This window comes from Scyliorhinus canicula, chromosome 9 (genome assembly GCF_902713615.1).
Source record: "Scyliorhinus canicula chromosome 9, sScyCan1.1, whole genome shotgun sequence".
NCBI classification, from domain to species: domain Eukaryota; kingdom Metazoa; phylum Chordata; class Chondrichthyes; order Carcharhiniformes; family Scyliorhinidae; genus Scyliorhinus; species Scyliorhinus canicula.
Window position 1 is genome coordinate 115,319,186 of NC_052154.1, and position 24,915 is coordinate 115,344,100.

The window sequence follows — 24,915 nt, forward strand, 5'->3', positions numbered from 1 at the left end:
TTCGACTATGGCCTGTGCCTCCTTTTCCACCGAGGAGTGGCGGATTTTGGAAGTGTGGAGGGTTCGTGAGAAGAAGGCCACGGGTCTGCCCGCTTGGTTCAGGGTGGCCGCCAGAGCTACGTCAGACGCGTCGCTCTCGACCTGGAATGGGAGGGACTCGTTGATAGCATGCATCGTGGCCTTTGCAATATCCGCTTTGATGCGGCTAAAGGCATGGCGGGCCTCCATCGACAGGGGAAAGGAGGTGGACTGGATGAGGGGGCGGGCTTTGTCGGCGTAATTGGGGACCCACTGGGCGTAATAGGAGAAGAAGCCCAGGCAGCGTTTGAGGGATTTGAGGGAGTTAGGGAGAGGGAGTTCCATCAGGGGGCGCATGCGTTCAGGATCAGGGCCTATCACTCCGTTACGCACTACGTAGCCGAGGATGGCTAGACGGTCGGTGCTAAACACGCACTTATCCTTATTGTAGGTTAAATTAAGGAGTTTCACGATTCGGAGGAATTTTTGAAGGTTGATGTCATGGTCCTGCTGATCGTGGCCGCAGATGGTGACGTTATCGAGATACGGGAAGGTACTTCGTAACCCATGCTTGTCGACCCTTCGGTCCATCTCCTGTTGGAAGACCGAGACCCCATTTGTGACACCGAATAGAAACCTGAGGAAGTGGTAGAGGCGCCCATCTGCCTCAAACACGCTGTACTTGCGGTCACTCGCGATGATGGGGAGCTGGTGGTAGGCGGACTTAAGGTCCACCATGGAAAAAACTTTGTATTTCGCGATCCTGTTAACCAGGTCGGAAATACGGGGGAGATGGTACGCGTCCAGCTGTGTAAACCTGTTGATGGTCTGACTGTAATCAATGACCATCTGGTTTTTCTCCCCAGTCCGAACTACCAGCATTTGGGCTCGCCAGGGACTGTTGCTGGCCTCGATAACTCCTTCCTAAGGAGCCTCTGGACCTCTGACCCGATGAAGGTCCGGTCCTGGGCACTGTATCGTCTGCTCTGAGTGGCGACAGGTTTACAATCTGGGGTGAGATTAGCAAACAAGGAAGGAGGGTCCACTTTGAGGGACGCGAGGCTGCAGACAGTAAGGGGGGGAATAGGACCGCCGAATTGGAAGGTTAAGCTCTGCAGGTTGCGCTGGAAATCCAGGCCCAAGAGTGCTGGAGTGCATAGACGGGGGAGAATAAGGAGTTTGAAGTTTTTGAAAACCCTCCCCTGGACCGTGAGGTCCGCTATGCAGCACCCGGTGATTTGGACGGAGTGCGAACCCGAGGCCAATTCGATTTTATGCTTAACTGGGTGGATGGGGAGCGCGCAGCGTCTTACCTTGTCGGGGTGGAAGAAACTTTCCGTGCTCCCGGAGTCCAGTAGGCATTTTGTCTTGTGTCCGTTGAGCTGGATCGTTGTCGTAGTCTTGGCGAGCGTGCGTGGTCGCGACTGGTCAAGGGTGATGGGAGCAAGTCGTGGCGAGAGTTCCAGGTCATCCTCGGTGGCAGAATAATCGCTGGCAGGGCCTTCCGTGTTGGCCCAAGATGGCGGCGCCCAGGACCCGCATGTGGAATCGGGGTCCCAAGATGGCGGCGCCCAGGAACCGCACGTGGCGTCCGGGGCCCAAAATGGCGGCGCCCGTGGGGACCTCGTGGCAGCTGGGGGCAGTGTTAGTGGCGTCTGCGGGCCGGTCGGGGCAGCTGGGAGCAGGGATCGGGAGGACCGTGGGCCTGTTGCGGGGGCCGGGAGGCGGGCCGGAGAGGTCGGTGCGTGGCGTGGGGCCCTGGGGGAGGGCGATCCGCGGTGGCTGCGCGGAACAGCAGCGACCGACTTGGTCTGGCAGACCACCGTGTAGTGGCCCTTCTTCCTGCAGCTCTTACACAGAGCAGAGCGGGCCGGGCAGCGAGGGCAGGGGTGCTTGGAGAGGCCACAAAAATAGCAGTGGGGCCCCGATAGCTTGTCAGAGCGTCCCGCAGCGCAGGCCTGGGGGGGGAGGGGAGGGGTCAGCGGAGGACGGGGGTGGCGCGTGCCACTATGTCCAGGGGGTTGCTGCACGGCCGGGGGCGTATGTGCGGGCGTTCAGGTCAGCGACCTCCAGGGAGGTTGCAAGGGCCCGTGCCTCAGCTAGGCTGAGGGCGTTCTTCTCCAGCAATCGTTGGCGGATAGAGGAGGATTGCATGCCGGCAACATAAGCGTCTCTAATTGAAAGTTCCATGTGCTCGTTCGCCGAAACTTGGGGACAGGTGCACATTCTCCCTCGAGCTGTGAGGGCCTGGTAGAATTCGTCGAGTGACTCACCAGGGAACTGCTGTCTAGTCGTCAGGAGATGCCGTGCGTATACTTCATTGATCGACTGGAGAAAGTGTCCTTTCAGGATACCCATGGCCGCATCATAATCGCTTGCGTCCTCAATCATTGAATATACCACCGTGCCCACGCACGAGTGGAGGATGTGGAGTTTCTGCTCCTTGGAGGGTTTGCTGGCTGCAGTTGTCAGGTAACTGTTGAAGCACGCCTGCCAATGTTTAAAGATTGCAGGCACATTTGAGGCATGTGGGCTGGTGCGGAGGCAGTCAGGCTTGATGCGTAGCTCTATTCCAAAATTCTAGCTGATTAAATTGATGTACCATCAATTGGACGCGAGACACGATGAAGATCCAAACTGTGGCTTTAATCAGCTAGTTGTTAGCCCGGTGGTCGATTACAGAGAGAGGCCGACCACCGGGAAACCTGAGCACTTATACCCCGCCTCGGAGCCGGGGTCTACTTGCCTCTCGACCAATTGGTGAGCCGTCACATGACTAGTCCCAGCCAATCAGACGAGAGGCACATGACCAGCCAGAGCCAATGGGGAACCAATGCTCTGCACCAATGTCAGTGCTCCCACTCATCACCACAGCCACGTACACCCTGCACCTTCAATGCCTTCAGACATCCCCAAATTTTGCTTTCTGGAGTGATTCTCCAGATCCTCCACCTTCTCCCTCAGCCTCCTTTGGGTCTCCCGCACCTCTCCCATCTCAGTCATCAACGAGGCCAATTGCCCCTCATGCTCCCCCACTGCCTCCTCCACATTCTGGATGGCCAGGCCTTAGGACTCCGGCCTCTGCTCCACTCACTCGATCCGTGACTTAATCGGTTCCACCACCGTGACCAGGTCTTCCCAGGCCTCTTTCCTCTGCTGCTGAAACTTTCCATTGAGGACTGTTCTTTCGACCACTGGGCAGGCAGTGCAGCTCCCTTGCCCTCCAACATCTTATCCTGTGGTGCACCACGAAGACTCTCCTGCTCCACCAGTTCTTTCCTTCTTCACCACTCCCTAGTCCATGGATCCATCCACCAGCCGCACCTCTTGCTCTCAAATAATTCGCCATTCGGGTGGGGTAAAAAAAAATCCGCTTCGAGTGGGAGCCAACAAATGTGCGACAGCTCACTCCATGGCCGCCACACGAAGTCTCGATCCAGGTCTAGTATTAACTGTCGATATGCAAAGGCCAGCACGGCGGTGCAGTGAGTTAGCCCTGTTGCCTCACAGCAACAGGTCCCAGGTTTGATCCCGGCTCTTGGTTACTGTCCGTGTGCAGTTTGCATGTTCTCCCTGTGTTTGCGTGGGTTTTGCCCCCACAACCCAAAGATGTGCAGGGTAGGTGGATTGGCCACGCTAAATTGCCCCTTAATTGGAAAAAAATGAATTGGGCACTCTAAATCTTTTTTAAAACTGTAGATATGCATGACTCATATTCGTACTCCGTTCAGATTTGCAGAGAGGTCCTTGATGTGGCGGACTGGGTATTGGTCAAACGGGAAATACGGTTTACTATCATCCTATAGTCCCCACAGAGACGCATGGAACCATCTGGTTTGAGTATTGGCACGACCGAGGTGCCCAATTGCCGAATTGTATGGGGCAGATCATCCCTAAATGTTCCAGCCGGTCCAATTCGGCATCAACTGCTGGCCACAATGTGTAGAGGACTGGGTGGGTGAGGAAATAATGAGGCTGTGCCTGTGGGACTACACTGCTTAGGGCCGCAGCCCCTTTAATAGTCCCCAGTCCGTGTGTGAAGACCTCGGGGAATCTCGCCAGGATCTCCTTGCAACCGTGCGGATCCATGCAGCGTACCCTCTGCCAGTTGTGTTTCCAATGGCACAGCCAGTCCCCAGCCAGCAAACATGGTCTTCACCACAGACTACCACCAATGGCAGTTTAGCGGATTGGTGCCCAGAAGTCACTAGCATTTGGCGATGCCCTCACTAGCCAATGGCTCTCCGATGTAGGTGGCCAGCCTGGTCTCGGTGTCACGGAGAGTCAATATGTGGAGGCCGGTGCGGGTGCCCTCAAATGTATGGGCTGATCACAGACACAGCTGCTCCAGTATCCAGCTCCATGTCCATAGGGTGCCTATTGTGTACCCATTTACCAAAACGGCAAATTGGGGTGCTGTTAACACAGTAGAGTTGTAGGTAGGGGGTCATCCTCATGGTCATCGATATAGTACACCCTGTCATGAGGGGGGTGGAACCGTCTTCAAGTGCGGCGGGCTGATCGTCGCCCGGCTCTTGGGCCTGGACATCTGTCTGGGTACCCCTGCTCTGCAGATTTGTACCTGCATTCCCCTGTTGCTCTGCGGTGGCCACTGCCATCTTTTGGGCAGGTGCCCCACTGCCAGGTCTCGCGGTCCTCGGGTCAGGATGGTTCTTGGCGGCATCTTCCAGAGTGTCCCAGATTCCATACTGCCATCCTTTGAAGTTCCTGGACTCCCAACTCTGCGGTCTCACGGGAGATGGCAATCTCAATTGCCCGCTGCAATTTCAGATGGGCTTTGGTCAAAAACTTTATCTGGCCTCCCGGATCCCGCAGAAAAAACGGTTGTGACAGAATTCGCTCAGGGTCGGCCCAAACTCGCAAGTCTCTGCCAGCTTCCTTAAATGCGCCAAACACTCGCTGTTTGGTTCACCTTGGGCTTGAGGGTCTGCATGGAAGCGGCAATCAGTGCTGGTTTTGGATTTTAAGTGGCTTCTACCAAAGCTGCAAAAGACCAGGAGTCAGACACGTCCGGGTGTGCAAAGCTTTTACTAAGTGCATATATTGGCCCGCCAACCACTGTCAGTAGGGTTACAGTCTGCCGTTTATCTCCAATTATGGCATTGTTCTGGAAAAAATATTCCATCCCCTTTACATATTGAGCCCAACCATCGTTACTCACATCAAAGGCCTCCAGCTTTATAAATGAGGTATCTAGGTTGGTTGAGGTAATCATAGAATTATAGAATCCCTACAATGCAGAAGGAGGCCATTCAGCTCATCCAGCCTGTACTGACACACCTATTCCCGTAATCCCACGTAATCTTTTGGACACTAAGGGGCAATTTAGTATGGCCAATCTAACAAATCTGCACATCTTTGGACTGTGGGAGGAAACCGGAGCACCTGGAGAAAATCCACACAGACACAGGAAGAATATGCAAACTCCACACAAGAGTGTCACCCGAGGCTGCAATCGAATCCAGATCCTTGGCGCTAAGAGAATGCAATGCTAACCACTGTGTCACCGTTTCGCCCTTCTTGCGGCCTAGACGAAATGGTCCGGGTCTGGAACATGCGGTGTTGGCGGCGGCTCCACTTCAGCCTCGTCGACAGTGTAGAATCCGACAGGCGAGAAACACTCATATGATGCACGGTAGGATACAAAGAAAGAGATTTGTTAAAATACACTACCCAACTCCCATGCCCCGAAGGGACACCCTCCGTGAACGTCACCCAGGCCCGGGTTTTTATACTGTGGAGTCTTCCTTGTTAAGGGGGAAGCTCCGCCCCCAATTACCAGGGGAGTTCATGCTTATTATGAGTTGATGGAAATTAGTTGGGGCATCTTCCCTTACTCCCCAGGGGGTCATAACGCTATGATCATAATGAATGGCAGAGCAGGGCTGAATGGCCTCCTCATGCTTCTATTTTCTATGTATAATAGAGAATGCAATCATATTCAAATTTTCTACATGGATCATATTGCGCTCTGTGGTGCTTCAATACAGCTGTGATACATGTAATACTTACTGTAGACATTCAATGCGAGTCATAGAGCCCGAGGGGTTCGGCACAGTTTCCATCCCCTCAGTTTGGTTTTTATTTGTAAAAATATGTTTTATTCGTGAAATATCTGGAAGAACATTACAAGCGTTTCAAAATGCCCATCACACAAAGTGCAATAATATTCATGTTCTCACATACATCATGTTGAATTCTGAGGTGCTTCAATACAGTCAAAGAAACATTATAGACATTTCAAATTGGTCATCACAAATGGTGTAAAGATCTACAGAGATCAAGTTGCATTCTGAGGTGCTTCAATACAATTGTGATACATCTAATATTCACCAGAAACATTCAATGCGAGTCTCACAGCCCGAGAGGGTTCTATACAGTTCCCAGTACCTCTGTCCACTATGGCTTGAAAGTCTTAGAAAGCCAGGTGGCAAGGTGGTGCAGTGTTTAGCACTGCTGCCTCAAGGCGCTGAGGACAAATGGTGAGAGTAGAGAATTCCGCCACCAGCAAACAGCGCGTCACCGGGAACCTCGCGGCTGGGGGACCAGAGAATCCAGCCCATGATCTTCAGCAGTGCCAATGGGGTCTGACCAAGACTCCATACAAGTGAAAGACCACTTCCTGAGTATTGCATTGCCCTCGAGCTAGAGGACAAAATTTCATTAACCTTTCTTTTAACTTTCTCTAGTAGTTAGCGGTGTGTGTATGTGAACATCCTTTTGCTGTTTCATTGTTTGTCATTTCTCACTATTAACAAAATATTCTAATTTGTCATTCTTGGACTTAATTTATATGATATTACATTTACCCTCATGGAATACCATTTGGCATGGTTTTGTTGACCCACTTATCAGTGTGTCTGTGCAACTTCCTGTTTCTTCATCTGCCCAACTTGGATCTACACCTCTCCTTCACTCAAACCATTGATAAATATGGTGAACGGTTGAAGGCGAAGAAAACATTTCTGGTAAACTTTGCTTCTTACACCCAGACAATATTCTTTATCCCTACTCCCTGTGTCCTATCCTGCAACCAATTTCCAAACCATACCAGAAGGTTACAGGCAATTCCTTGCGCTTTCATGTTTGCTAATATTGTGCGTGATTTAGTGGCCTTTCCTCGTCTGGCTTAGTGTCAGGATCTGCATATTTAAATTATCCATTAAGCTAATTTAAATATGCATGCACCAGTTTGCCCGAGGCCCAGGATTCACCGTCCACACCTGGGAGGCCTCGCCAGGGCACCGCTTAGTACTGGCCCACACAAATGTCCTATCCTGCATAAGACCAGTTGTAACGGGACTGTGGAGGGCCTCACAGGCCATTGAAGAACACCGGGTGGTTGGAGACAGGGAGGGTGGCACCATGGCACTCCCCCTTGCATCTGGGTACCTCAGCACTGCCAGCCTGCCTGGCACTGCCACCTAGCCCAGTGGCAGGGTGCCCAAGTGGCAGTGCCAGGCTAGCAGTGCTAAGGTGCCCAGTTTCAAGATTGCCCATGCCAGGGGTCGGGCCCGGGGACGACCTTTCCCACAAGAGGTGAGGGATGGCTCAAGGACTCGTAAGAGGTAAGGTGGGTGAGGTGGGGACGGGTGTGTGGGAGGTGGTGGGGAGGGGGGGGGGGGGGGGGGGGTGACGTTCCTCACCGAGGTCAAAAGAAACTGGCAAAGTGCGGTTGAGTAGCGGGGTCTTTCATTGCTGAGAAACACCCTGCTGAATGTGCCATTCCGGGAACTTTAGCTCAAATCCACTGAGACGTACCCAATCTTTTTTCAAACTGATTGTTGTGGTTAAATGATGAAACCACTCTAGTGTGAGGGTTCCAGTGACTAAAGGTCTTTCTTCAACATGTGTTGGGAGATCAGCCTTCTACTGTCTTCCCGAGGACTTCTCACCCTGTACAAGGGTTTGGAGCACAGTTTATATCTCCATCAGTTAAAGCATAAACACAATGGGAGCACGACAGATGGCTGGGGCATCACCCACCCCCCCCCTCCGCATCACTGATCAAATATCTTCTGAAAGTCCATAAAGATTACACCTATTGACCTCCCCTATACACCATCTTAATGACCTGATCAGAATATTTAACTGCTCAAAAAATGAATCCATTAGTCAATCACAATTTCTCCTTCACAAAACCATGTTGACTCTGTCTGATTCCATTGAGATTTGCTAAGTGCTCTGCTGTAAATAAGCAGTAAATTGTTCGGAATTCTCAAATAAAGAGAGAAGAATGCAGCCTTCAGTCCAGTGATGTTTGTGAATTGTAACCTCTTCTATTTGAAAATGAAATTAAATGAAAAACGCTTATTGTCACAAGTAGGCTTCAAATTAAGTTCCTGTGAAAAGCCCCTATTTGCCACATTCTGGCGCCTGTTCGGGGAGGCTGGTACGGGAATTGAACCGTGCTGCTGGCCTGCCTTGGTCTGCTTTCAAAGCCAGCGATTTAGCCCTGTGCTTTTTCCCTTGTTGTTGCAGGGCAGGCGCCAAGATCACCAGTGTTCATCGGTCGAATACAACAGCGGCGGATTTTAAACCAGCATCTGTACCAACTGTGGCACAGGATCCGACACCAACCCAGGCACCAGCAATGTCACGGTATGAACTTGAGACTGGGGCACTGAGGAGAAAGTTTGACATTTTCTTTTTGACATTTTTTTGTAGAAGAAAGTATAATTCCTTCTCTTTCCCCCTACGGGCTTGGTAAATCAGGCGTGTCCAGTAATCAGCAAGCCAGGCAATAGCTTCCGCAGTGGCTAAGTGGATCTCTCTGAGCCATCCGCTGAATTTTGTCAGGGGTCAGTCTTCAATGATGCGAGTGATTGATTGGGGTGCACCCCAGCTGTGGTCTGGGTTCCCTGCAAAGCCCCACACCCCCCACTTGTGCTGATTTGCTGCACAAAGGCCCTTGGCCAGTGGGGAAACGGCTGAGGATTGCCTAATGTTGACGTGGCAGGTTGAAGTCAGGTGGGTGAATGTGGGATCTGTGGTGAATAAGTTTTTTAAAGGTGGTGTGTTGGTTCCATTCCTTTATTTTTTTCAATATATTTTATTCCAAACACACTAGCAGAACAACATAGTGCAAAAATAAGCATGGTATATAATGTTTTTTCAATTAGTCCTCTTTTTCATACCTGCACCCCCACTCCCCCACCTTACCCACCCCCCAGCGACAACTGTTTCTCAAACATGGACATCTCATTTATTAATGCTGAATTATGGCAGTGCAATCGTGGACTTCAGGGCTCACAAGTTAGCACTTTTTTTGTGGTTGGATTTGGAAGGTTCTGTGTGCATATTTTCCGCTAGACAATCTGAGCAAGCATTGGTCGAGCACAGCATTCATGCACCTACAGTTCTGCACTGACCCTTCCAGCTTTCATGGCCAACTTCATTTATGTAGTCTGTGTGACTCCCTGCCCTGGGAGTGTACTATGGGGGTATCAGGAAAGGGCAAGTAATTACATTTTAAAGCCGCTTACACAATGGATGAGGGATAAATTTAAAGCAATGTGGTCGCTTAAAGGTAAGTGGATGAACTAGGGAAAGAAATATTGGTAAAGATGCTGCAGATATTTCAATATATATTTCATCTTTGCAAAATTTTCTTTGGGAGTGAAAAATAAAAATGTCTGGGCAAGTAACTAGTACGGCAACAGAAAATTAGAGTCTGATTATTTTGTCACAATTCAAGATTGAAAATTATCATTGTAAAATTGCCCTGAATGGTGATGGAATAAATATGTGAACAATACCCGGTGGCTGAGACTGAGCAATAAATAAGAGTGTTTCAGTATTGGAGTGACTATTGACAGCACCGTGTGAGCCATTAAGTTAGAGGCAGAGTATGGCACAGTGGTTAGCACTGCTGCCTCACAGTGCCGAGGTCCCAGGTCCGATCCCGGCTCTGGGTCACTGTCCGTGTGGAGTTTGCACATACTCCCCGTGTTTGCGTGGGTTTCACCCCCACAACTCAAAGATGTGCAGGGTCGATGAATTGGTGACGCTAAATTGCCCCTGAATTGGAAAAATTGAATTGGGTACTCTAAATTTATTTTTAAAAAAGGTTAGAGGCAGAGTGGGGCCTCCTGCAGAATTACAGCAAGCAGAGCCTGAGGTGCAGCAGGCAGGGTCTGCGGTGCATAGAATCATAGAATTTACAGTTCAGGAGGAGGCCATTCGGCCCATCGAGTCTGCACCAGCCCTTGGAAAAAGCACTCTACTAAAGCCCATACCTCCACCCTATCCCCGTAACTCCACCAAACCTCTTTTGGAAACTAAGTGCACTTTAGCATGGCTAATCCACCTATGAACCAGTCCCCGTGAATTGTAGATCCCCTCCTTCATCCCCCTCGGCTCAAATTTCACCTTCTCAAGAGTCAGAAATCCCAGTAGATTCCCCCTCCAAGCCGAGGCACAGAGCGGAAAAGTTGACCTCCACCCCACCCGCCTCCGCGAGGCGAAGACTAAAACACCTGCTGCCGCCACACCCGTCTGCAGCTCGGGCCGGTCCAACCCCACCCCAAAAATGGCTTCTTATAATAATAATCTTTATTTTCACAAGTAGGCATACACTAATACAGCAATGAGGTTACTGTGAAAATCCTTGATTCGCCACGCTACAGTGCCTGTTCGGGTACATGGAGGGAGAATTCAGAATGTCCAAATTACCTAACAGTACCTCCAATACTACCCCAGCTTCGGACAGGACCAAAACATATGGACATGCTTTGCAGGGCTCCTCCCAAACCACTCACATCCATCCTGCACTTCTTCAAAGAGTCGGCTCCTCTTCGCCATTGTGAGGTGCACCCTGTACATGACCTTCAGCTATATCAGCCCCAGCCTCGCGCATGAGGATGAGACGTTCACCCTCCAAGCACCTCACACCACAGACCTTCTTCCATAACCTCCTCCCAACTCTTCTTCCCACTTGGTTTTAATCCTCTCCGCGGACACCCAGTACTCCTCCAAAATCTTGCCGTAGATCGGCAACACCACCCCCTTCCCTGTTCCCACTGCCGCCAATACCTCTTCCAACAACGAGGCGGCCAACGCTATCGGGAAGCTCTGGGAACCTCTTGCCTAGCAAAGTTCCGGAGCTGCAGGTACCTAAACCCTTCCCCTTGCCCCAGTCATATTTCTCCCCCCAACTCTTCTAACCTCGTAAAACGTCCCCCCCAGGGACTTGTCTTTTAAATCCCTGATCCTCCTATCCTCCCATCTCCGAAACCTCCCGTCCAGCTTCCCTGGCTCAAACCTATGGTTCTCCCTAATCGGCATCTCCCTTGATCCAGCCCCCAGCTTAAAGTGCAGCCTCAACTGTCTCCAAATCTTCGGTGTTGCCACCAGCACTAAACTCCCAGAATACTTGTCTGGGGCCATCGAAAATAGCTGCCTTCCTTTCACGAACCCTGTCTGGTCTCCTATCACCTTCAGGAGGCAGCTCCCCAACCTAGCCGCCAGTACCTTTACCAGTATCTTTCCGTCAACATTCAGTAGCGATCCGGGCATATATGACCAACACTCCGTCGGGTCCATATCTTTCTTTAACAGCAAGGAGATTGAGGCCTACTCCAATATTTGTGGTAGCATCCCATTCCCTATTGCCTACTCAAACATCCCCACCATCGGCGGCACCAATTTATTCTTAAATTTCTTGTAATACTCCACTGGGAACCCCTCTGGCCCTGCCACCTTCTCTGATTGCGTCCTCCCAATTGCCTCCTTTACCTCCTGTTCCCCCACCGACCTCTCCAGTGTGGCCCTATCTTTGTCTCCATCCTCGGATACTCCAATCCGTCCAGGAACTCCCTCATTCCCTGATCCTCCCCTGGTGGCTCCGATCTTTAGACTTTTTAATAGAAAAACGCCTTATTAATCGGGTGTGGAGCCACCACCAATTTTCTCGTCCTATCCCGCACCTAGGCTATTTCCCTCGCCGCCGCCTCCCTCCGAAGTTGGCCTGCCAGTATGCGCCTTCTCCCCATATTCGTAAACCGATCTCGTCACCCACCTCAGTTGGCGTACCTCCTTCCCCGTGGACAACCAGTCAAAGCTATCATGAAGCTCCCCCCTTCTCTCCAACAGGGACGGATCTGCATCCCCCGCGTATCTCCTGTCCACCTCCAACATCGCCTCTATCAGCATTTGGTTCTCGTCCCTTTCCTATTTATTCACCATGGGCGCGATTCTCCGCAACCACGATGGGTGGGAGAATAGAGGGAGGTCCGCTCCCGCACCTCCCGCTATTCTCCCACCCACCCCAAAATGGCGTGTCCGGTTTTGCGACACGCCGCTCGGAGAAACACGGTCCACCGTTTTTCACGGCGGCCCGCGATTCTCCGGCCCACATGGGCCGAGCGGCCTGCCGTTCCCGACCTGTTCATGCGGCGGCAACCACACCTGGTCACTGCTGTCGTGAACATGGTGCGCCAGGTAAGTGTGGCGCCTGTGGGGGGTGGATCGGGGATCGAGCACCACGACCGTGCTCGGGAGGGGACGCGTCTCAAGGGGACGCACTCTTTCCCCTCCGCCGCCCCGCAAGATCAAGCCACCACGTCTTGCGTGGCGGCTGAGGGGAAAGACGGCAACCGCGCATGCTTGGGTTTGAGCTGCCCAACCCGTGCATGCGCGGCTGACGTCAGTGGGTGCCGCCGCCACGTAATTCTTGGCACACCGGGCCTTGAAGCCAGGGACAAGGCCCAGCGGCCGAGTTTCCCAGTGCGGCCCTCCTATCCCCCCGGGGAGGGGAGAATAGGGGGGCCGGGAGAGGCTTCCGACGCCGTCATGAACCTCTCCGGGTTTCACGACGGCGTTGGGCCTTGCGGCGAATTCCGCCCCTTGTCCTTAAACAATATCACCTCTCCCCTCACTGTCGCCTTCAGGGCCTTCCTTACCACCGCCTGTGATACTTCCCCTGTACAATTAAAGCCCATGTACTCCTCAATCACCTTCCTGATCTTTTCACAGAAACTTTGGTCCCCCAGCAACCCCACGCACATTTTCCACCCTGGTCTCTGTGCTATTCCCTTCTCCAGGACCATGTCCACCCAATGTGGCGCATGAACCGAGATCGCTATCGCCGAATACTCTGATCAAGCCCCACCAGTAATGTCTTCCCTACTACAAAAAAGTCTATCCTTAAATAAACCTTGTGAACTGAGGAGAAAAACTACCCCCCCCCTCCCCCCCCCCCCCCCCCCCCCCCCCCCCCAGACTGGGCAAGCGAGTGTGACTGTGACCTATCCATCCTTGGCTCTTGTACCAGATTCCAATCCCCTTCCACTGTTAACTCGTGCAAATCCAAGTTTGCAATGGCCCCCAAGTACCTTCCTCACAAATCCTGCATCGTCCCAGTGAGGGCCATACACACTTGTCAACGCCACCAACTTCCTCTCCAATGCCCTGTTACTATTACATATCTACCCACTTGGTCCGAAACCACCACCTCCATCTGGAACCTCACTCTCTTACCCACCAAAAACCACTATCCCTCGCGCCCTACTGTCGCACTTATTAGGTGAATTGGACATTCTGAATTCTCCCTCAAAATATCCGAACAGGCGCCGGAGTGTGGCGACTGGGGGATTTTCACAGTAACTTCCTTGCAGAGTTAATATAAGCCTGCGTGTGACACTAATAAAGATTATTATTATTATTAGTATCCCTGAATGAAATAATTGGCTCACCCAGCCCTTCCTGAGCCTCACCTGGTTATTTACCTTAAGGGTGAGCCTTTTGTAGCATGACAACATAGGGCTTTAAGCTTTTTAGGTGCACAAACCTCGACCTCTCCAACCCCCTCACGTTCCACGTAACTATTCTGACTGAGGATCTCTGACCCCCCCCACCCCCGGCCCTCCTATCCACCATCATCATAACTCCAGGCCCTGCCCACTGGACCAGGCTCGCCCAGTTCCTTTGTTGCCATCGAACCCCTCCACCCTCTGTACCCCCCCAGAATTCCCCTATCCACTTCCACTCAAAAACACCTCTTCCAATATCGGTTCCCTCCCCCGACGTTTCACACCTCCTAGGCCCATCGAAACCTGTTCTGCCAAGCTCTAATGTCCGCAGCCCCTTCCGCCTACCCGATCCGAGGAAACCACAGACAAACCCAGTGCAAACACACAGACCCCAGAAAACAGAAATTGCAAAACGTCCCACCTCCTACCTTACCCAAATAGGCAACTTCACTCCATTTAACACCTATAACAACATGAAATTTAAAAAATAGAACTATATACAATCTTCCAACCCCCCCGACCCTCAGTCCAAGACCAATCCTCAGTCCCATTTCTCACTTCTGACCCAGTCCTTCTGCCTTCACGAACGCCTCTGCCGTTTCCACTGTCTTGAAGTAAAAGTCTTTGGAGTTGTAGGTCATCCTCAACTTAGCTGGGTTCAGTGTACTGAACCGCACACTGCTGTTCTACAGTGCCACCTTCACTCAGCCAAAGGCTCGTTACCAACTCCATGGTTAAGTCCTGGTGTATACGTATACCAGCTCCAGCCAACTGCATCTCCCACTTCTGCTTTGCCCAACTCAGGACCTTCACCTTCACGTGGTACCTGTGAAAACAAATAATTACCGCTCTTGGCGGCTAATTTGCCTTCAGTTTAGGCCTCAATGATCGATGAGTCCGATCCAGCTCATATGGGGAGGGATCTTCCCCCTCCCCCAACAGATCCGCCAGCATCTTGGCAAAGTACTCCCTCCACCCCTTCAGGCAGGCCCACAATTCTCAGATTTTGCCACCTAGATCTGTTTTCCAGGTTCTCCACCTTCGCTCTCTGACTTTTGTTGGCCTCCACCACCCTCTGCAGCTCCTCACCGATTGAGATGAGCTGATCACTGTGTTGTGACTAGGCTTCCTCCAGCTTCAGCTTCTCTCCCTGCTCCCACACCTGGGCCTATGTCTTCGACACCACCGCCTTCACCGGGACAATCGCCTCCTCCTCCACCAGCACCTTCATTGCCACCATCATCTCCTACCTCATCACCTCCATGTGCTTAGAAAACTGCTTTTCAAATTCCACGGACATCACCTCGGTCATCTTTTCTTTTTTTAAATATATTTAGAGTACCCAATCCTTTTTTTTTCCCAATTAAGGGGAAATTTAGTTTGGCCAATCCACTTACCCTGCACATCTTTGGGTTGTGGAAGTGAGACCCACGCAGACACGGGGAGAATGCGTAAACTCTACACTGACAGTGACCCAGGGCCGGGATCGAACCGTGAGGCAGCAGTGCGAACCACTGAGCCACCATGCCGCCCTCTTGGTCATCTTTTCTGCAGTGAAAGGTGTGGCCCCACCCAGCGACCCAGCATTCGCCATCTTTCCAGTTGCCGAGCTGACCCTTTCACTTGACGGTGAACCTTCACTCGCCCCTTCTTCACGGCGGCTTGCTTCTGATTTTTGGACATCCTCCCCTTTCCATATGTCTTCCTGCACTTATTTAATGAAAAATTGCTCCTGGGACCGGGCATTAAATTCCAAAAAAATGAAGCCTCAAGCAGGAACCACCCAATGTGTGACTTCCTCCTTCATGCTGTCACCGGAAGGCCCCTGGGTCATGTCTCTTCCCAGTTCTGTTTTGTCCACTCTAATCTGTGAACTTCTATTCCTAACTACAAATGCATATACCCCAGAATCATCCTTCTAATTCCTCCCTGACCTTTCTAAAATTGGACGTAGCACCTGAAATCCAATTTTGCGAATACTTCAAATGGGCAGCGATGCTTTAAATTTAAGTGATAATCTTCCCTATGGTATTGCCTGTTCTCTTTAGGGAAGAGGAGAGCAGCAAAACTTTTGAGTGTTGAAAAATTCAATGCATCTGCTTAAAGGCAGATGAGATGAGAGGAGAAGGTGAGCATGACCGTGAGTGAATGAAAATGCTTCCTTGTCGGAAGAAGTTATCGAAGGGGCTGGCAAGCTGGAGACACAAGCAAGCTGCAAGAATACTTTCAAACAAAGCAAAAATCAAAAGGGTTTTTGGAAGGCTAACTCAACACTGTTGTTTCAGCAAATAGTAGAGACAGTGAGCTGTGTGCATCACATGATCCACTCAGCAGCCAATTGAATCTAATTTAAACACCAACTTTTTTTAAATGACTTGATAAATGCCATTTTTCTGCGTGGTTTTCAGTTGTATATTTTAAAAAATAAATTTGGAGTACCCAATAATTTTTTTCCAATTAAGGGGCATTTTAGCGTATCCAATCCACCTACCCTGCACATCTTTGGGTTGTGAGGGTGATACCCACGCAGACACTGGGAGAATGTCAAACACTACAGTGACCCGGGGCCGGGATCGAACCCAGGTCCTCAACGCTATAGGCAGCAGTGCTAATCACTGCGCCACCATACTGCCCCTTGTTTTCAGCTGTATCTTGACTTCTACCGTTCTATGCTGTAAGGATAGATGATGCTGAATATTGAGTTTGTGTGTGTGATCATGAAGTCCCTGTGTCCTGGTTGTTCCCCGAAATGACACCTTGGGATTGTTAATATTTGCAAAAAACTGTCAAAAGTCTTCTGTCAAACATGCATCCACCGCATTTAAGAATGCACTTGTAGCGCAACAATTGCATTGTCATGAATTAATTTCCACATCAGAGGTTAAAGAATAGAGAGGACTTGAGTTTTAATAACACCACTTCAGAACATTTCAAAGCACTTTACAGCAAATGAAGTACCATTTGACAGGTAAAAGTGTTGTATAAATGCCCAGAGCCCAGGTTCCAACTTGCCTCTGGAGAGAAATAAAGAGGTGGTTGTCTCTCAGGATATGGTTCCCCAATGTACATAGAACATAGAACGATACAGCGCAGTACAGGCCCTTCGGCCCACGATGTTGCACCGACATGGGAAGTCAAAAACTAAAGGCCATCTAACCTACACTATGCCATTATCATCCATATGCTTATCCAATAAACTTTTAAATGCCCTCAATGTTGGCGAGTTCACTACTGTTGCAGGTAGGGCATTCCACGGCCTCACCACTCTTTGCGTAAAAAACCTACCTCTGACCTCTGTCCTATATCTATTACCCCTCAATTTAAGGCTATGTCCCCTCGTGCTAGCCACCTCCATCCGCGGGAGAAGGCTCTCACTGTCCACCCTATCTAACCCTCTGATCATTTTGTATGCCTCTATTAAGTCACCTCTTAACCTTCTCTCTACGAGAACAACCTCAAGTCCATCAGCCTTTCCTCATAAGATTTTCCCTCCAGACCAGGCAACATCCTGGTAAATCTCCTCTGCACCCGTTCCAAAGCTTCCACGTTCTTCCTATAATGAGGCGACCAGAACTGTACGCAATACTCCAAATGCGGCCGTACCAGAGTTTTGTACAGCTGCAACATGACCTCACGGCTCCAGAACTCAATCCCTCTACCAATAAAGGCCAACACACCATAGGCCTTCTTCACAACCCTATCAGCCTGGGTGGCAACTTTCAGGGATCTATGTACATGGACATCGAGATCCCTCTGCTCATCCACACTGCCAAGAATTTTACCATTAATCAAATATTCCGCATTCCTGTTTTTCTTTCCAAAGTGAATCGCCTCACACTTCTCTACATTAAACTCCATTTGCCACCTCTCAGCCCAGCTCTGCAGCTTATCTATGTCCCTCTGTAACCTGCAACATCCTTCCACACTGTCTACAACTCCACCGACTTTAGTGTCGTCTGCAAATTTACTCACCCAACCTTCTGTGCCCTCCTCTAGGTCATTTATAAAAATGACAAACAGCAACGGCCCCAGAACAGATCCTTGTGGTACGCCACTCGTAGTGTGAACTGAGTTTAGAAATGCCCCATGATGGAGGTGTGGATATTTCTATAAAGTGATTTCAATATTGAAGGAGAGAGAATAACCCAAGGATCCCTCCCATACCCCACCCCACCAAGCTCCACTATTTGCCCCCGCTTTCTAACTTTTAACATTTGACCACAGATGGTCATACCTGTAACTTCATTCTTCTCCACGAGTTGTCCACAGGGAACGGATGTGAGGTGTGTTGAATCACAAACTGTTTACCCTGTTATTTACTCTCCCTCCCATATACATCCCCGTTTTAAGTTCCATTAAAGTGACACACTTATTCTCAGTTTCCAGTTTTAAGGAAAGGGTCACACCTATCGGGTTGGCCTCCCTTTTCTTTAATGGGATACCAACAGACCTACTCTTCCAACAGTTGTTTCAATTTCAGAAATCGCTGCTGCATCCCTTCAGTTAGCTTTAGTCCAATGTTTCATTTATTTAGAAGAAGCATGTAATATGAAAGCTCTGACATCTGCTTTATCCCTTAAGATCAAGGGTGTTTGAAAGTAACTGGCAAAACCTTCTCATTTTGTTTGATGCACATCAAACTCTGGCTTTCAGAAAGAACTGTTGATGATTTATTTTTCTCGTTAAGTGTATGTCCTTTTAATGAGCCTTCCTCTGGCAGGCACATCTCATCAGTAACACTGATGGCAGCCTGTGGACACCACACCTTCCACGACCAGGCTTTTCACTCTGGGCGTCTGAAATTTAGTGCAGTGTGTATAATGACTGACGCCCTCATGACTGCACTACAAACTCTCACAAACATCTAACTGGCAATCGCAGGGAATGTGCCAACAGCTTCCCTTAAAATGCAGTGGAGCCTTGTGTAAGGCTGTTTCAGGGAGCCCGACAAAATGCTCAACATAGGAAGATTGAAGAGTTCTAAGTATCCCCTGTTAGTGTGGAATCTGTAGGCGATGCATACTAAATCCAGCAGGCTCATGCCACGTTTGCTCTGAGCTTGATTGGAGCTTTGCAAGAATCCATAATAAGGAGAGGCTGAAACAGCAAGAGGACAAGGGAGTTGAAAGAGTAATCCGCAGGGAGATCAGGGACATGCATATGATCGGGTTCTGCACACCTGGGAGAAATGTAAATAAACAAAATACCACATCTAAGGCTGCAGATCCTCTTGTGACAATGTGTTGAGGTCATATTGGGCGCAGGTACTCTGTGCCAATCAATAATTAATTGTGCTTATGATACATATATCAAATGTAAAACTCTAAACACTAATTTTTACACAGCGAGGTACCCTCCCGATGCCCCACCTCCCAGTTCCTGGTTGTCATGTTGCATCTCAGATCTCTGATCTTTCAAACAGATGTTAATTTAAATTCCTGTCTGCCTGAATCTAATGAGACTAGACTTCAGATAGCATATAAATTTTGTTTTTTTTTCTGTTCTGATGAGGTTTACTTTTCGCAATATCTACACGTATCCTTTTTGGAGTTTTGCCTTGATCTGCATGTTATATTGACGATCAGGTCACTGTTTCGCTGCTGTTTGTTGGGCAGAATTGACTGCCATGTTTCCTGCATTACAACAGTGACTATACTTCAAAAGTTACTTCAATGGCTGCAAAGTGCTTTGGAATGTCTTCCGGCCAAAAAGGTCAGAGATATAAGCTCACCTGTTCTTTCTCTCACTCAACAATTCCCGAATGCGTGTGTGTGCGTCCCAAAGCCATAGGCCTTTTATTAAAGAAATAAAAGAACGCTGAACTTTACAAAATAATTGAGGTTCTTTCTGTTGATGTTTTGCTGGATGCAGTTTTTCTCTTAAATCGGGGAATTACTGTTATTTATAATCATTCGGTCAATGATGAAAGACTTGATCCCTCTCCACGTGCAATCAGTTAGAGTTATGGCACGATATCTGTTTGAATGTTAACTGAACTGAATGGTGCACCTTGGAACAGAAAAGTGGACAGGTGATTGCAGCCAGCTTGGAGAAAGTTCTGTAATTGTGTGGAAATAGCTGTAGGTATCAAGCTTGTTCTTGATGTGAAAAGAGGGATCTATCGACATATTTTCAAAGCAGTTGGTAAATATTGCACCCGGATCAATATTTATCCCTCAACCAAAATCACTAAAACAAATTATCTCCTCAGTGATCTAATTGCTCTGTGTACTTCACTGTATGAAAATTGCAGCCATAGAAGCACAGAAAATAGGAGTAGGCCATTCAGCCCTTCGAGCTTGCTCTGCCATTCAATATAATCATTGCTGATCATCTAACTCCGTAACCTGTTCCTGCTTTTTGCCCCATGTCGTTTGATCCCTTTAGCCCCAAGAGTTACATCTAACTCCTTCTTGAAAACATCCTGGGCGGGATTCTCCACCCCGCCGGTAGGGGTATTTACTGTCCCACTAGCCGGCCAATGGGATTTCCCATTGTGGGCAGCCCCACACCATTGGGAAATTCCCCGGCGTGGGTGCACTGACGGCGCAACTGAGAATCCCGACAGCTGAGAATACACCCCACTATGTGTTGGCCTTGTGCACTTTCTGTAGTGATCTTTACATGGATATGTACAGAGGGGTTGATGGGAAATGGAAGGATCACTATGGTGCAGCACTGGCGGGTATAAAAGGAGAAGCAAGCACCCTCCGGGCTCTTTGGCTGATTAGACTGTGAGGAGAGCAGAAGCAGAGATTTAGCTCAGGGCTGCTAGTGTGGTCAGTCCTAGTTGTCGTATGTAAAAGTTGTAACCTTTCTACTAGTATAGTCCTTAAAGTAAGAGCTCACGCAGTTGTTAAGTTCTGTTACTCAATAAACCTTACATAAACTTCTGGACGATTTCGAGCCTTCTTCCGGAAGCCTCTGCTGTTACTGGATTGAGTAGCACATGTTACCTACCACACAGGTAACAAAACACTTTCTGCGATAGCAAATTCCACAGGCTCACCACTCTTTGGGTGAAGAAATTTCTCCTCACTTCAGTCATAAGTGGTTTACTCCATACCTTAGACTGTGACCCCTGGTTCTGGACACCCCCGCATTGCAATTGTTCTGCATCCTACATCCTCCATTAACCTTAAAGTCATCCTCAAATTCAAACTAATCTTTTATTAAATCAGAGCCAAAATTGTGATATTTAGTTTGTTCTTGGCACAGGTTATGAATGCTACCATGCATTCAATTCTTCCATGCCTGCATTATTATTAACGATCTTATCATTCGTGGTGGAACATAAACACCAGCATTGACTAGTTGGGCTGAATGGCCTGCTTCGGAACTGTAAATTCTATGTATTGGCATTCTTCAGTTATTTTTTTCTTCATTTTTTCAAAAGTTAGAGTGCCCAATTCATTTTTTCCAATTAAGGGGCAATTTAGCGTGGCCAATCCACCTACCCTGCACATCTTTGTTTTGTGGGGGCGAAACCCAAGCAAACACGGGGATAATGTGCACACTCCAGACGGACAGTGACCCGGGGTCAGGATCAAACCTGGGACCTCGCACCGTGAGACAGCAGTGCTAACCATTGTTTCACCGTGCTGCCTCAGCATTCTTCAGTTATATCCTAGACTCCATTAACTTAATTCTGTTTCTCCCCTGGTGTTGGTCAAATCCTCAATTCCTTGGTTTAGTTATTGTTTTTGGCTCCAGTGGTTAACCTGCTATTCCTGTAAATTCCCATTACAGAGGGAAAGAATTGAAATATATGGCCATGACTCTTTTGCCATTAATCCTGTCCTGTCTTTGCAGGATCCAATAATGAATTACGAATGTACTGCTTTTTATAATGGAATTTCACTGTGCTCCTGATTTCGCAGATAGACAGTGAAAACTGAGCTCCCACATGCATGGCATTGAATACTCTTAGGTTCACAAATTATCCAAATAAATACTGAAGTCCAGCTTCCTGGCAGTTTGACCTCTTGCAATCTGGTAGTCTGAACACAAGGGAGAAAGAAAAAACAAAAGAAGTCATCGCCCAATAACTCGAGCCTTCTGTGGCGGCTCTCTATTTGCACACTTTCCATCATGGAGACATGGTTTAGTTTCAGTGTTGTGGGAGTAATTCTTTTTAAGGGCTGAACTCTAATATACATGAGAGCCAAGAGAACTCATTAAGTTAAGAAGAATATTAACAGCGCTGATTTTAAAAAATCCAACAAACTGCCAAATGCAAGTCAACTAACAAGAACGCTACATTTATTGAAAACGCATTCTCTGCTGCATGCTCTGAGTGGTTTAATGTCAGTGTGCGTTGTTTTTTCTTCTACCTGTTGGTCTGTAAGTGAATTGATGATGCCAGATTTGGCATCTACTTGTCCAGCAATTTGATACAGTAATGTCTGTCCTTTGTTATGTGTATAAATGTTGCACCAGAGAAAAATACAAGTCTTGCATATATATCGCATAGTTTCCATTTGCCCCAAAGTGCCTTACAGCCAGTTAATTACTTTGAGTGTGGTGACTGTTATATTATAAAAAAAACTTTGCAGTCAATTTAGGTACAGAAAAGTCCTAGAAACAGCAATCGGACGTGTGGCTAGATAATCTGTTTTCACAAATTTGATTGAGGGATAAATATTGGCTTTAAACACAAGGGAAAGCTCGCAAATTCTCTTTGAATCTCGCTTTGGGGTCCTTTGTGCCCAACTGACAGATCAGACTAGATTTTATGAAAAAGACAGCACCTCTAATAATCAGCACTCTTTCAGTACTGCATTGAAATGCAACAACAGCATTAGTCTAACATACATGATCTTATATTACTCCCTCAAAAGTGCATAAGGGCTGTGTTTGTTTCCATTTAAGATACAAGAACTAAGTTTCTATGATGCAGGCTACTCTCTATTGTTACACTCGGGCTGCATTCGCCTTTGTATAATAACATGTACAGATGATATTACTCTGAATAACTTACAGAAGATTTATTAGTATTCATAAGACACACCTGGATTGTATGTATTTTGGAATAAAAAATGAGCTGTGTTCTGCACAAGTCTGTACTCTACAAGAACTGTATTTATTTTTAAATAGTGAAACAACGTGTTAATCTACCGAGATGATTTCCCCAAAATATACCTACTAAGTAGTCTTTGATACCCCCATTGTCTGACGTACCCTCCAATTCTTGTACGTGTCACAAACAGCATCCTGTTGGAAAATGTTATATTCTATGTGTGATATAGAACAACCAGTGACTTGGAGTGAGCAACTAACTACCAGTGCTTCATCTTGAGGGAAAATAAGATTTGTAAGCTACTTCAGGTGAGTTTAAATGATTTTTAGGACAATGCACGTGCCCACCAGTGATTTTACTAGAGCTCCCTCACACCCTGTCCCACACTCTCTGACTTTCGCTCTTAAACTCTCAAATTCACATAATGTAAATGGCCTATTATTTTCAGTAGACCATTAGCTTGTATGATTAGGAACAGGAGCAGTCCATTCCTTGGCCTGTACTGCCATTTAATTAGATCATGTATTATCTGAACCTTAATTCAATGATTGCATATCTCTGAAAATTTCCGTTTTGAAATTTTCAATCGGCTTAAGCTCAACCGTTTTTTTTTTGGAGGAGTACGTTCCAGAGATCCACTACTCTTGGTGCGAGTAAGTGCTTCCTGACGTCTCTCCTGAACATTATTCTTAAGGCTGCGCCCCCTTGTTCTGAACTCCCCGGCCAGAGAAGTCATTTTTTTCTCCATACACTCTGGATCAGTTTTGGACAGTCTTTTGAGTGGTTTCTCAGAGCAGTGGCAGCTCTGAAACTGGACTCCCACCTTGGAGGGAACTGATGTTAATACAGCTATCTCACACTGTCAGTAACTCATCCCTCCCCACCTCCCCTGCCAGCCGCCACTTATATATAAGGCAATAAGGCAACAGTCCAAAGATGTGCAGGTTAGGTGGATTGTCCATGATAAAAATTGCCCTTTAGAGTCCAGGGATGTACAGGTTAGGTGGGGTTACGGGGACTGGGCTTATGGGTCAGTGCAGACTCGATGGGTTGAAAGGCTTCCTGCACTGTAGGGATTCTATGATTAAGACAGAACCTTTTAAATCTGACTGCTTCCTTTAATCCCTTTCACATTTTGGTTCATTTTCATGAAGAGAAGCTCGGAGTAGCTGTATTTGGTGCAGGTCAGCATCTCATCTTAAAGGTCTTACATTGCAAAAATTTAAACATTGTGATGTGCAGGAGCCAGGTTTAATCCGATTTATGTAAATGTTGTCGTCTGCCACAGCTCATCTATTTTGATGAAATGATGATGAACATGATTCTTATACGTCCTCTGTTGCTTTCTGATTTATTCTGCAATATTTGGCATTGAGCAAATTACATTTAGAAATCATTTTTTGTTGCTAAAGCTTTAGAATACTTGTTAGATTTTCTTTAAAATTCAAAGTTTTTTGATCGACCCCTGCCTTTGACTCGGCCTTATTCACAGGCTCCTGTCAATGGCACTTGTGAGCTTGCTGCATGTGTGACCCAGGACTGACTCTTATTTCCTCGCCAGTTCCCTACCTTCCTCTGGGGCAGTGGGTTTGGTTTTTCCTTGCCCTACTCAACCAGCTAGGATTGAAGAGGAAGTTCCGGGTGAGATCTAAACTCTACCCCTGTCACCACACCACCCATCCAACATGGTACACAGTTTGCTCACTGTATTGTATAGATTTGTATGTGACCATCGTCTTGTCTGCTGGCACAGAACACTGGGATACCAATGGATTACTCTGCCTTTGTGCTGTTACTCTGGACAATATTGAAGAGAGATTCAAACACAAACCAGTTCCTCCCCCCTACCCATCCCATCCAACCACCCAGTGATCCACTGTTGAGTATTCAATCTTCAAGCTAAAGCTTATCTATATGACCGTTGACCATTTTGTAACTCACTATTTTTACAACTCGACAACATTGGAAACTGAAGACTGCCCTCCCCTCACCTACTCATTCACCCAGTGAAACATCTTGTGAAGTGAAGGATCCACATTCTAAACCTAGAGCAACCACCAGTCTGCATTTGGTCATTGTTTTGCTGAAGGGGGGGGGGGGGGTCAG

General features: G+C 48.2%; 1 protein-coding gene across 7 annotated transcripts in view; it reads left to right on the top strand.

The window, feature by feature from the left end:
* dgkza (diacylglycerol kinase, zeta a) overlaps window positions 1-24,915 on the top strand; it is a 922,143-nt gene that overhangs the window by 763,042 nt on the left and 134,186 nt on the right. For all 7 annotated transcript variants that reach the window (XM_038807436.1, XM_038807432.1, XM_038807431.1 and 4 more), the window contains one exon: window positions 8,521-8,640. In XM_038807436.1, the coding sequence (XP_038663364.1) occupies window positions 8,521-8,640 (120 nt within the window). The remainder of the gene's footprint in view (window positions 1-8,520; window positions 8,641-24,915) is intronic.